The sequence below is a fragment of the Cannabis sativa genome, chromosome 9, assembly GCF_029168945.1.
Source record: "Cannabis sativa cultivar Pink pepper isolate KNU-18-1 chromosome 9, ASM2916894v1, whole genome shotgun sequence".
In the NCBI taxonomy this organism is placed as follows: domain Eukaryota; kingdom Viridiplantae; phylum Streptophyta; class Magnoliopsida; order Rosales; family Cannabaceae; genus Cannabis; species Cannabis sativa.
Window position 1 is genome coordinate 7,804,075 of NC_083609.1, and position 13,842 is coordinate 7,817,916.

General features: G+C 31.2%; 2 protein-coding genes across 2 annotated transcripts; both read right to left on the reverse strand.

Annotated features, from left to right (window-relative positions):
* Positions 1-3,818: 3,818 nt before the first annotated feature.
* LOC115722029 (uncharacterized) lies at positions 3,819-4,829 on the reverse strand. The gene is made up of 2 exons (XM_030651148.2): positions 4,582-4,829; positions 3,819-4,261 (listed from the first exon to the last, which is right to left on the reverse strand). Exons 1-2 carry the CDS (start codon positions 4,692-4,694, stop codon positions 3,985-3,987), a joined length of 390 nt encoding a protein of 129 aa, XP_030507008.2. The 5' UTR covers positions 4,695-4,829; the 3' UTR covers positions 3,819-3,984.
* Positions 4,830-9,403: 4,574 nt separating this feature from the next.
* Positions 9,404-13,275, reverse strand: LOC115722570 (probable serine/threonine-protein kinase At1g54610). Its single transcript, XM_030651812.2, has 7 exons — positions 12,478-13,275; positions 11,832-12,116; positions 11,371-11,688; positions 11,020-11,247; positions 10,812-10,912; positions 10,265-10,382; positions 9,404-10,082 (listed from the first exon to the last, which is right to left on the reverse strand). The coding sequence occupies exons 1-7, from the start codon at positions 12,850-12,852 to the stop codon at positions 9,798-9,800; spliced, it is 1,710 nt and encodes a 569-aa protein (XP_030507672.1). The 5' UTR covers positions 12,853-13,275; the 3' UTR covers positions 9,404-9,797.
* Between the last annotated feature and the right edge of the window lie 567 nt (positions 13,276-13,842).

Consider the following 13,842-nt stretch of genomic DNA (forward strand, 5'->3'; position numbering starts at 1 on the left):
TATAATCACATTGATAAACACAAGTATAAACAAATAACAAACTTGAAATGTAAAGAGTTTAGGGATAGAAATTATAAACTCTTAATTTTTACAAGGTTCGGTAGAACTAAGCCCCCTACGTCCTTAGTCGTCAAATTTATATATCTAGCTTTGAGTTCAACTATCGAGCCAAATTAACGGGCTTGACTAACCCTTACAACTAGGGAATTTTTCACCAAGGTTTTTCCCAAACCTCTCACAACAGTTTTCTTCTAAGGACTATCAACCTCAACGGATTGTTGAAGTGTCAATTTCACTAACCGAGTTGTTTCTCCACTAGTGTTAACTTCACCTCAACCAATAGTTTTCTAGAGGACTGTCAACCTATTCGGATTGTTGTAGTGACAATCTCACTCTTCTAGGGTTGTTTACTAAATTGATGTCAATCTTACCTACAACTAAGTTGTTTTTCTACTGATGCCAACCTCACCTCTCAATACTAGGGTTGAGCATAAAATCTAGAAAACTATAGAAACTGTTCAAATTGACCTACCGAACTGTTGGGTTTTGTGCCCTAAATAAAATCTATTCCAATATAATCAGATTTACAAATTAATAAAGATCAGAAATCATTTTATGTTGCATGGTTCACATGATTTATTTCATGATTATAAAATTTATTAGGTCCAGAACATATGTATTTGTTCATGATTATAGTGTTGTCAGCACAGTGGAATATAATCATGATTATATGTTCAAAAGTTTAATTCCCTGATTTGCCAGTTCACTGGTTTTAGACTGGCATGATAATCAGCGATAGGTATACTTACACATTGGATAAGTGTTATGTTCTTTTCAGGGCATTGACAAAGTTTACCAGTATCCAATGTATGGAGTATACATTGGAAGGGACCGATATTGAACTTTGATTAGATATGATAAATTTACCATAATATCTATTCAATTCAATATCACCTAGTTGATCCTAGATCAAATGATCTTAATCCTGACATGGTTAGGTTCGATCTCAAGAGTGTAATTTATGTTCTTTGATTTGTTAGTTAAGCCTACTTTTTGGTCAGGGTGATACGTACATTTTGGAAACACGATAGTACAATTGAGTGGGAGCGCTAAACATAGATATGGAATCTATAGCTTCTATAGGTATTTAGAAGTGAAACGATGATTTCCTTCGAGCTTGCTAAATAGAGATAAATGATTGAGATCTCATTTTAGTGATTATATTAATTCACTAAAATATCATTTATAGGTGGCCAAGTATTTTAAGGATAAAATACATTGAAAGGGTGTAACAGTAATTTTATCCCTTTGCAATGTAGATCATCTATAGATGATCATTGATTATTGGGATTTTAACAATGGATAATTAATAGCGTATCTATATCGTGGAACATATAAAGCGTTCTATGTAATTAAGAGTGCAATTCCAAGTTCTATGGTGGATGCAATGAGGAATTAATAAGTTAGTGAACTTACTTGGTAAATTCTAGGTCTGCTTATTGGAAGCTTGGTTATATAGGCCCATGTTCCCCATACTAGTTGAGACAAACTGCTTGTAACACTCAGTTAATTGATTTTAATTCTAAAATTAGACTATGTCTAGTTTATGAATTTTCACTATGTTATGGCTTGATTGTGAAGAAATAGTGTTTTGGGGTTTATTTGTTGATTAAGAGACTTTATGGAGTCTAATTAATAAATATTATAAATGACAATTTTATTTGATAGTTATTTTAATTATGAAATAAATAGTTTTAGCATTTATAGGTTTGAATTAAAAAATATGGTATTATTGAAAAGAAGAATAAGTGGTTGAAATAAAGTGGCAAAATTATAACTAGAGATTGGCCATTTGAAGTGTACGGCCAACAAGTTATTTTTGCCCAATATTTTATTCTTTTTTAATCCATATAATTCAACTCTAACCCTATTGAAGATAGTATAAAAAGAAGGCTATGGTCTCTTCATCAAACTAATGCCTCCAAAGCTAATAACCTAGCTTTAGATGAGACCTCTTCCTTCTTCAATTTCGAAAAACACTAAGCCTTTCTTCACAAATATTATTCAGCTGTTAGTGATAGAGTGAGTACCCACACACATCAAGTTGGTCCTCAATCATAGTATGCAAGACTGTGAAGAATCCAATCAACAAGAAGAAGAGAAAGAGATCCAGGTTCAGATCTTGATAATGCTTTGCTACAGAAAGGAATCAAGGGCTAGAGATCTGAATGGAAGAAGTCATTATATTCCGCTGCAATTAATGTAAGGTTTTCTTAAACCCTTATGTGTTTATTTCATTGTTTTAGAAATTCATATTAGGATGTTAAACAACATACATGGTAGTAAATCTAGATCCTGGTAAAATAATTCCAACACGAACACTGTTGGAATCAAAACCGACAGAACAGAAAACCCAAAAAAACTGCTAACAGTTAAAATCGCCATTGAACGGTCAATTGTTTTTTTTTTTTTGGATAATAAACTGACCGAAAAAACTAAAACCGACCATTATAATATATATATTAATTTATTAAGTTTTTTTTTTTTTTGCTTTATGTATTGTAGTTACTAATAATATATAATAATAACATATTATTATTTTATTAATATTAAAGTTAAAAGAATAAGATAATTAGTTTTTGAACAATTGATTTGTATGTTTGTAGTTGTAAAATATAGAATTATGTGTTTATAGAATAAATTATATCATATTTTAAAGAAAAAAAGAAGTTCGGTTTGGACGGTTTAAACCAACCAAACTGAGGTTCAAAACAGTCAATTTTAAGATAGGTTTTGGATTGATTAGTCGGTTTTCGAATTGCACCAATCTAGACCGAAAACTGAATTCTAGATTTTTATATAGAAAAAAATGGACTAAACCGATTGATGCTTGGCCTTACTCAATACAATGAATATTTGATTTTAAAATATAAAGCAAACTCTTTGTAATAAGATAAAATATAATATGAAGTGCTAGAGGGAGTTACAAGCACATTAGAGAAGATAAGAACAAATTTAGCTCAAGTGTGTGTAGTTAGAGTGTTTATGAAAAGATAATAAACCTTTAGTTTAGAACACTTAGAATGATGATATATGATGAATAAATACTCAATAAACCTTAATTTTTTGTAAGAAAAATCAATTAATATAGAGTTAGAATGAAATATAGTTGTTAGCACATTTTTTGAGGCCTCTTCTACCGCAAACTGGAAGTCCATTTGTGAATCAGAATTCCAGAATTACCACAACCGACCGAAATTTTGGTTAAGGGGCAGTATGCATTTTGCCTTTTTTTACTTAAAATGTGCATAACTCCTTACTCGTTTATTCGATTTTAAAAAATCCACTTGCATTCTCTTAGTTAAATGATATGTGATCTTAAAATAAATTTAAAAAATTTAGATATCATTTTTGTGAAATAACTTGTGGCACAAGCTAGTGAGCCAAACTTTTAACTTATAAACCCTAATGTACTAAATCACTTTAACAAGACTAAAGTAAACCTATAACCATTTAATTGTGAGTAGTCTTGATGTAAATGAGCTTCTTAGCTTGATTTGCATGTTTTGATCCAAATGTGACTTTTCTCAAGAGTTGACTTTGATTTTCAGGTTGACTTTTAATTTTGAGCTTTGAAGTCTTCTTTTGGATAGGGTCTTGAATTCTTGATATCTCGATTAAATTTTTTCTCTTGTGAAGTATAAAGTAGTTGATATACTCGTTGGATTCACTTTTTTGATTATGTTTAATTTTATCGAGCAAATATTGATACTTTGTGAATTTACTTGCAAAATGATAAAAAATAGATTAGTAACAAATAATATCAAATATTTGTTTATTGCAGACTTTTGACAATTATAAAGAACTACTCTTTATCAACTACTACTAATCCCACTTACTCGGTTTGGATATTAAAGCGTGAATGAACAATAGCAACAATGGTAGGTTGAAAAATCTTTATTAATTACAGTAATAACATTATAGTCATGGTGGCGGGTTTGGTGGGCCTCCTGAAGGCCCAAAAGGGCCTGGTGGACCTCCTGGAGGCCCAAAAGGACCTGGTGGGCCGAAAGAAGGTCCAGGTGGGGGAACTGGGTCGAAAGGAGGTCCCGGAGGCTCAGGAGGAGGAGGCGAAGGTGGGCCAGGTGTTCGAGGAGTTGGCCAAGCTGGCCCGGGAGGAGGAGCTGTTGGGCCTTCTGGAGGCCCAAGTGGACCACCAAAGCAATCTTGTATCAACCAGCAACAGCATAACACGTAGACACTGCAAAATATTAGAGAGGATATATAAAATTTATTTTTCTACCTTAAAAATGCTATTTTTTCAAATAACGTAATATTATTAATTCATTATTATTTTGTAAATCCCCATAATTGCTTTGCTGGACAAGCACTTCAAAAGAAGCTTGAGAACTTTAATTACGGCACAAAACACTTTTCATACAAAAGATATAATTGTGTTGTGATGAATGTTCTTCCACCTAAGTTTTATGAAAGTTACTAAAAATTGTAAAATGGAAAACAACATATAAAAGAAGAAAAAACCTAAAAAACTTGAAATACAATTTTCATGAAGTTACTGACCAAGAAGATATGGTGTTGTACAAGCCATTGAAAAGGCCACCAAGAAAACCCGGCGGAGGTCCAAGCCCAGGCCCAGATCCAGGCCTAGGCCCATCAGGACGAGGTGGTCTCATCTAGAAAATATTCATACAGAAAAGAGAGAAACCCAACTCAAGTCAACTCAACTTTGAAGAGCTTAAGGTTGAGTGTGTTTTCAATACATCTGTAGTATAATGTGTGTGTATATATATGTATATATAGGGATGAATATGAATTGTTATTCATGTAGAGTTCATATATAAAAACAAGTATCTCATCTGCCTGTCAAACATTGCTACATGCTCTTCCTCACCTACTCTTCTTTGATTGATTATTGTTTTGTAAATATATAAGAGTGTACTAGTAAATGACACATGCCACCCATTGTACTATGTAGAAAGCTTAATTAAATGCTATTTCTGTGTCTTCTAAGTACTAGTTCTAGTTCTAACTATTGGGTTTCTTAGTTATTGGCTGATATGACTCTGTTTGTTTATGAATATATTTCCAAATAATTAATAATAATAACAATAATAATAATAATAATAATAATAATAATAAAAATGTTAGCCTGTATAAATTCTTTAAGTTTTTAGTTTAATACTTATATATTATATATTTTTTTATGGATTAAATATTATATGTTAATGTTATGTTTTTTTGTTGCAGTTATTATTACAAACTCCACTCTAAGTGTTGATTTAATTAAGTAAAATGCCACGTATCAATATATTAGTGCTTCAACTTATTTTTATGTTTAAAAAATCATTAAATAATCTTAAATAAATACAATAAGGGGGTGTTTAGAATGGGTTAATGCTAACAAGGGAATGGTAATGTGAAACATTACCTTGTTTGTTTTGAGTCTTAGTATTATAACTACCCTTGAGGAGGGTAATGTTGATACTTTAAAAAATGGTAGGATTGAATCATTACCTTCTATTATATTAATTTGAATAGAATTTTTTAATTAATAAATAAATTTAAATACCAATATTATTATCATTTATTATAAATAAAATATTACGGTATATATTTAGTTTGTGAGATCGGTTTTTTTTAACTGAGTTATTTTTATATTATTAGCAATAATATATGTATTTATTATACATAAATTTGATGCGGATGTTGTGCACATAAATGACATAGCAAACAAAAATAAATATAATATAGTGATAAAATATATAGAAATATTCATTTTAATTAATAAAAAATGCAATAATATTTAATAGGGGCTTTTCATTTTCGCACTTCAAAATATATATTTTTTTTTTTTTGCATTTTTACGAATATCTACATAGAAACCCCTATTGCAACTAACGCTGCAGCCTAAATTGCAACAAAAAATCGTATAAAACCCATATTGCAACTAGCGCTGCAACCACTCTAGAAACCCAAACCGTAAATTTAAAAAAAAAAGTTAAAAAACAGGGTAATTCTCCAATTTAATATTTACTAATTAATAAATAAATTTCTTTAATAAATAATTATTTTATTTTTATATATAATTAACATTAAATAAATATATAAAAAATATTTTTATTTTAATTTTTTAAAATAATATATAAGATTCATGTACTCAACCAAACACTTTAATTTAATTAACAGGAATATGATTACATATTACCCTACACAACCAAACACAGTTTACACATTTCCCTATAATCATATTCTCCTTCATAATATTCTCTATAATCAAATTATTTTGAACACCTCGTACCAAACGCCCCCTAAAATTTGAAACCCCGAGAAAAATAATAATAAAAAATTATGTTTTTATTTAATTAGATTTTATAATTAAATAATTATTATTTAGTTTTTTTTAGTTTTAAAATTATTTAATAAAATATTTATTGATAGTGGATAGTTAATCAATTGATCTGTGTTAGTTTAGTCAGATATAGTAGGATTTAACAATTTGGAAATTAAAAGCTGCTGTAAAAACGTAACATATATTATTTAATCCTTCAAGAAAAAAAATAACATATAGTAGTTAATTTGTCGAAAAAAACATGTGGTACATATAAGTGTATGAAACTGAAAAGATAAGATATTTATGTCGCAAATATTCTTAATAATGATAAGAGATAATTGCAGTATAAATATTTAAAGTCTTATGTTTGTAACCGGCATAAGTTTAATGATTTTTTTAGTGGTATAAATACCTAATGTTAGTAAAAGTGTAATTTTCATCCAATATTAGATTTATGCAGGTTAGAAATTCAAAACTTTGAGTACTTATACCGCTATTTACCTCATGAAAAATTTAGGTGTCGTTTAGTAATACTTTTATTTTTTAATTTTTTAATCATAAAAATAAAAATAAAATTTTATTTTTGAAAAACAAAAACGCATTCTATAACTACTTTTATTTTTCAATTTTAAAAATAAAAAACAAAAGTGTATTATGTAAAATTTATTTTCATATTTAATTTTTGACTTTATTTAAGTTAGGTCTAGGTCCGAAGTCGAGTCCACGTCCAGGTCAAGGGCCGGGACCGGGTTTGGATCCAGTTTGAGTCTAGTTAGAGTTCAAAATATTGATTAAAAAAACTATTTAAAAAAATATTAAAAGTGATTTTTTTATTTTTAAAATTTTAATTCTCAATTAAAAAATTAAAAAGTGAAAAACAGTTTTTTAGAATATAATTTTAAAAATTATTTCCAATTTTCTAATTTTGAAAACAGAAAATTGATTAAAAAAATATTATCAAGCGCCACTATAATTTATTTAAATTTGTACTTAGTCTTTAGACGAGATGATGGTCGCGTGCCTACACTTTTTTGTTTTTTTGTTTTATTCTAATACGCCAAAAATAGAATTCAAACAATCTGTTATACGTGTAATTTTTTTTATTTTATACGCACGTGAAATAGAATATTTGAATATGACTTTTTATATTATAAAATATTCAAAATTTCTCAAAATTTTACAAAATGTCTTAAATAAGTATAACATACACGACTATAAAAGAAATAGATAAGAAATTATCCTAAATACTAAAACAAATAAAGATACATCAGTACAATACATTGTAGAAACACCCTATACTATATTTGTGTGAAAATATGCGAAAAAAAATAGACATGTATTAATCCATTACTATAATGGTACCCTATATGAAAAATTATATAGAGGTAGTGGTGTTCATCCGATCCAATCCGTACTTTTTTGGTCAAACAACATCCAATCCGCACTAAGTGCGAATTTCATATTTTGGATCCAATCCGATCCGCATAAGAGTTTAAATCCAATCCAATCCAATCCGCAATAGTGCGGATTGGATCGGTTATTTTTTTAATAATAAATTATTTAATATTTCATAAAAAAAAAATTAAAAAAAGACTATTGTTTTTTAATCTCCAATAATAATCAATTTCCATATATATATACACAAATTAAACCAATATCCATATATATATATCAATATATATATACTTATGTTTAGGTTTACACTAAAATATATATGTATCTAATTACTAAAATAAATAAGCTAGTATATATATATTTAAACTTTATGTGTATGTGTCTATGTGAATAAGAATTATTTTTCTTGTGTTTTTTATTACAAAATAAATAAAATGCACCAACTCAATATATTACTAAAAAAGATTAAGAAATTAGAAGTTTGTGTCTTTTTTTAATTAATATATATTACATATTATAATTTTTTAAAAACATATATAATTAAGTGCGGATTGGATTGGATCGGTTACTTTTTGAGGTCAAACAACATCCAATCCGCACAAGTGCGGATATCCGCATTATGCTGATTGGATTGGATCGTGCGGATTGGATTGGATTGGATACTTTGTGAACACCCCTATATAAAGGTACAGTGGAGTACATATAAAAAATACGGCTAAATAGCGGCATAAGTACCCAAAATTTTAAGTTTGTAAGCGGCATAAACCTAATGTTTATTTTTAGCGGTATAAGTACCCAATGTTTGTAAAATTGTAATTTTCCTCCAGTTTTGTCAGTACAGACTCTGTTTTGAATATATTAAAGGAACATTTGGAAGTAACTAATACTACATGTTTTATGTCTAGACCCAATAATCAAGAATCTAGACCTTATATGTGGCATGTTTAAGAAAATAATAGAGCTTGTACTGACAAAATCAGAGAAAAATTACAGTTTTATAAATATTGGGTACTTATGCCGCTAAAAATAAATATTGAGATTATACCACTTACAAACGTAAAACTTTGAGTACTTATGCCACTAAAAATAAATATTGGGATTATGCCTTCTTTTTTTTTTTTTTCCTTTTCTAATGTAATGTTTATTGTAGTCATAAACTAATAAGTCATCTACAAATAATCTACATAATTTACTATGTCGTAATCAGAACTCAAAATGCCTATTTTTTATAGTGAAAAACAACAATAACCCTACTTTACATTTTTTACGTAGCCGACCGAAACAGGAATGTGAAGATGCAAAAGTAAAGGTATATCCTCCAAAAAAAAAAAGGTTTTAATGTAATTAGTGAACGAAATGTCAAATCGTACCATAATCAAATCAATTACACCTTTTAATGTTGTGACCTTCCAAGTTTGGCTTTATCTAGTCAATTTTTCCCATTTTGTGTCAAACTTTATTACCATAGAATCTCCACTTTTCCTAGAGTTTACATTGCCTTGTCTGTAACTTTTATCTTTGCCAATGTAAACAGCAGTGATTATGGGCACGAAATGAATAGTCATGAGCTATGTGTTTGGCTACTCAAGCATGGTGTTCTTAGAGACTATGAAATAAGTAAATAAATTAATAAACAATTTCATGTTAGATGAGAAGGAGAAGAATTCAACAGTACTTTATTGAGCCCCCAAAGTATATGGCTAAATATTAATATTGAACCATAAAAGAATTTAGATATGACACTGAACAATTGAGTTCTCAAAACAAATATGATGAAAGTTCAACTAATCTAGATAAAGAGTGTTCTTTAACACAGATAGAGAACTAAAGAAAAAATATACATATGTAAAAGAAAATTCTCACGATACAAAAATAGTAGAAGGAGAAATGAGAATACTGAAATACAAGATATATTACCTCTCCATGATACTTTAACTGGTTTTCCCGGATCCGATTTAAGACCACTGAACGACGAGCAGCATTTGCAGCCCGTGAATAGTGTCAAGAAATCGCTGAATTTATTTACCTTTCTTCGGCCCAAGGAGTGTTCTTATCTTCTTGAGTCTCTTTTTGATGATTTTGAGTGTGAATGTGAATCACCAGTTGAGTGTTTCTTTCTCCTTGGAGCAGAGTCGACCAACGGTCCAGACCAAGTTTGGATGGGTGCTTTTGAATAAGAGAAGTTGGTGGAGCTGAATGGGACATCAGGAGGATCAAAAACAGGATCAATGTGATGCGATGAACCCAATGGATAGCCGAGTGTTCCATCTTGGTGCGGAGGAGGAAACTTTTCACTTTTGCTCTTTGCATTTGCATGCGTTATTAGACGCCGTCTCTGTTGGAAAAAAAAACCATTTGAATACAGTTATCAAGTTTTGGTAACTTATTAGAGCACATGACCAGTACCTTTTTTCCCCTAATGGCTAAAAGCCTATATTAAAGCAACCCAGATCCACCTTGTTAGTTTAAATGAATAGAAAAGTTATAATGCTGAAAGGATTAGCTAATGTTACATACATCCAGGTTGGCTTGAAGCTCAGCATTGGCTTCTGGAGCAGGCATTGCCCTTACAGCTCGGTCACGTGCACGGGATCTCTTCACGCCATCTGCATTAGTCTTGCTAGCAGCTCTTAACCTACATTTTAGTCATAAAAGAAAATTTTAGGTTATGAGCTTGTAAGATAATTTTGTGAATATTGAAAGGAGGGCATAACCACGACGAGACCAATCTTGGAAGAAGAAACATGGAGGATGAGAATACGAGATACAATAAAATTGTCTAATGAGTCAGAGTCAACAGTCCCAGAAATTGATCTCAATAAGTTTTAAGATAAAAACAAGAAAGCATAATAAATGGACTCAAAATCAGAAACAATAACACTGATTCATATTCCAGGAGCAGAAAGAGAAAAATGTCATAGTTGGAATTCTTTCAGCCTCTAAAGGATTTTTTTTTTCTCAATTCTCTATTTACGTGGATTGTTGAGAAAGACATTATAATGAATTGAACAAAACCATTATTTATAAGAACAATTTCAAAATAATAAATCAGTCCACTCATCACCTTCTAGCTTCTTCGTCTCGTAGCTTAGCATCCATCTCTTTGCTTGGAGGATATTTCGGAAGGCTAGAAGGATCACAAGCGTAAGGTTTGGTTGTGAAAAACTGCATAAGACATAACCATTTAACCTTGTTTGCCATTGACATATTCAAAGTGTCTAATACAGAGATTATAATGAAAGGCAACTAAAAAAGATAAAGTTAAATCTCACTTCGCTACTCAATGCAGCAGTTGCAGTTTGGCGTTCTGCTGGGTCAATTGCTAGAAGGCTTTCAATTAGTGGTAATGATGATGCTGGAAAGTCTTTGTATGTCTCTGCAATACACCGTTTGTATGATTGTTGGGGTTTAAATATGGTTGCATGTGGCAACTTTGACTTCTTCCAATATTCATCTGAAGGAGAACCGCATAACTTGAATATCTTATGAAGCTGTTCCACCTGATTAAAGAGATAAAAAATCATCAGCAAAAGAAACAGACATATACACAAATAACATATTTATGTATACCAACAATAACATCTGAAATGCCATACTAAATCTTTTGAAAAATCAAAACTTACTTCTGTTCGACCAGGCATGATAGGCTTTCCTGCCAATAACTCAGCCAAAATACAGCCAGCACTCCATAGGTCCACACCTACACTGTAATCAGTGGCACCGAGAAGAAGCTCTGGAGGTCTATACCACAGAGTAACAACCCGACTAGTCATGGGCTGCTTGTTATTAGGATCAAAAAATGAAGCCAATCCAAAATCAGCAATCTTCAAGACTCCACCATTGTCAATAAGAAGATTCGACCCTTTAATATCACGATGCAACACATGACGATTGTGACAATGCTCAAGTCCTGATAATAGCTGGTGCATATAGCATTTGACCTGTGAAACCATATATATTACAAAAGACTGAGAAAATGATAGCCAGAGCCAGCTTTATCATCAGACGAAAACTAACTCAAGGTAGTTAGTGTCTAACTCTCAGTTTCACACATTAAAAGCAAGAACGGTAACTGCTGCAATACCTGTGACTCTGTGAACTTGATTCCCGGACTTGCAGCAAGTCCTGCCAAATCATGCTCCATGTACTGAAAAACAAGATACAAACTACACGACATTCTCGACGTCACTAAGCCTTCCAATTTTACCACATTGGGATGATCCAATCGACGCAAAATGAGAATCTCCCTGGCCATAAATTTTACACTCTCGGGCTCCAAATTATCAAACCTAACTTTCTTAAGAGCAACAACTTTTCCTGTCAATGTATCCCTGGCTTTGTAAACATTGCTGTAAGTACCTTGCCCAATCTGAAAATAAAAAAAAAAAAAAGAACTAAGCCATTCAAATTCCAAAAGGAAAAATCTAAAATAAAAGGCAAAATAACAAAAATATGTACATAGTTTTAATTTCAGCTCCTAAAGTCAATTTCTAAATGACCCTAAAAACCATCTTTCTAAATTTAGTTCATGGATACTAAAGAGCCTGAAATAGAAAACAAAATCCCAGATTCCATTTTTCTGATTCTGATTCTGGAAAATCCTTTTTCTTTCCCATTACATTGTCTCAGCTACCAAACAAAAGAAAAACACAGTAAACAAAAAAAGAAACATACCAAATTAAGAAAAACCCCATCAACCTGAACACGTTTTTCGAACAAGGGTCAGTTACCTTATCGAGCTTCTCAAAAGTGTCAGCTCGTCGAGGAGTCCAGCCATTGATAGCTTCACCGGCGACGGCGGAGAGCCAAGAGGGCCACCCGGCGGCGACCTGTTCACCATGAACGTGCTTAGGCGGATTACTCAACCTCGGATTCGGCCTCGAAGAACGCCTTTTCTCACCCTTGGGCTTCACACTCGTCTCCTCTTTCCTCTCATTCTCTTGGCGATTCCCACTACCGTTCTGACTCACTCCCACCACTTGATGACTCGTTTCAACCTCCTCAACCTCAACTTTAACTTCATCACTTTCCTGCTTTCTTCTCTCCCTCTCTCCTCCTCCAACTCCCCCTACCGGTTTCGCCGTTTTCCCAAACACACACCCCATTTTCTCACCAACCAAACAGCCACAACACCAACTCTCATTGACCCATTTCTTCTCTCAACCCCATTTTCCAAAATTCCTCTACTTTTCAAACTTTAAACTACAAAAGAAAAAACCCAGCATTGATTTGATTTGATCTCAATTACAAGTTCAGAAGAAAACCCTAATGATATTTCTTAAGAGGGAATGCAAGCCAAAAAGGGAAGAATATTTTCTATTTAATTTTTCATTAAAGAAAATGAGATATTACAAACCAAGTCATAAGCTTAATTGAAAGAAAAGAAAAAAAAAAACCAAGACCACAGTGAGAAAGAAGAAAAGAGAAGTGAAGAGAAGAGAAGAGGGTCGTCTTAGCTTTTGTGAGACAAAAGTAAGTAAGAGTAATGATTTGGTGTGTTATACCCCAAATTCCCCATAATTTGTGGGTACCAGTCAAAATACATGACCCATTGAAAATTAAATTTAAAAACCAAATGAAAAAAAAAAAAAAACAATTTTTTTTAGGGGAAGTGGGTGGTTTGAAAAGTAGTGATTTTTTAATTGGGGTGTTGTTTGTAATTGTATGAAATTTTTATGTATAATTAGACATATTAAATGTTATTTATTATTATTATTTTAAGATTTTGAGTTGCCTTTATTTTAATAAATAAATAAAATTGGAGTGACGAGGTGAGTGAGTGAGTGAGGGGAGGGAGTGAGTGAGTGATGAGGAAGTAGCTTACCAAACTGGCAAGTCAAATGAGTTTTGTCTCTGTTTATATTTCTTCACTGTTTTTTAACAGAAGGTGCCAATAAGTAGTTGCCACGTGGAAGGAAAATCACGTGAGGAGCGGATGGTGCATGTCATTTGCTTGGGTAATAATAATGATTATTTTAATTAATTAATAATTTACAACATAAATATTTAAGTTTAATTTATGGTTACAAATAAATATTTAAGTTTAATTTTTAGCCGTAATTATAATGTTGTAATTATAATATTGATCCAAGTTA

Excerpts from the sequence above, each read along its gene's own strand:
- LOC115722029 (XM_030651148.2), bottom strand. The coding sequence starts at position 4,694 with ATGAGACCACCTCGTCCTGATGGGCCTAGGCCTGGATCTGGGCCTGGG. Across the intron at positions 4,262-4,581 it reads TACAACACCATATCTTCTTG|TGTCTACGTGTTATGCTGTT; the intron begins GTCAGTAACTTC and ends AATATTTTGCAG.
- LOC115722570 (XM_030651812.2), bottom strand. The coding sequence starts at position 12,852 with ATGGGGTGTGTGTTTGGGAAAACGGCGAAACCGGTAGGGGGAGTTGGA. Across the intron at positions 12,117-12,477 it reads CTTTTGAGAAGCTCGATAAG|ATTGGGCAAGGTACTTACAG; the intron begins GTAACTGACCCT and ends TTTTATTTTCAG. Across the intron at positions 11,689-11,831 it reads TCAAGTTCACAGAGTCACAG|GTCAAATGCTATATGCACCA; the intron begins GTATTGCAGCAG and ends ATGGTTTCACAG.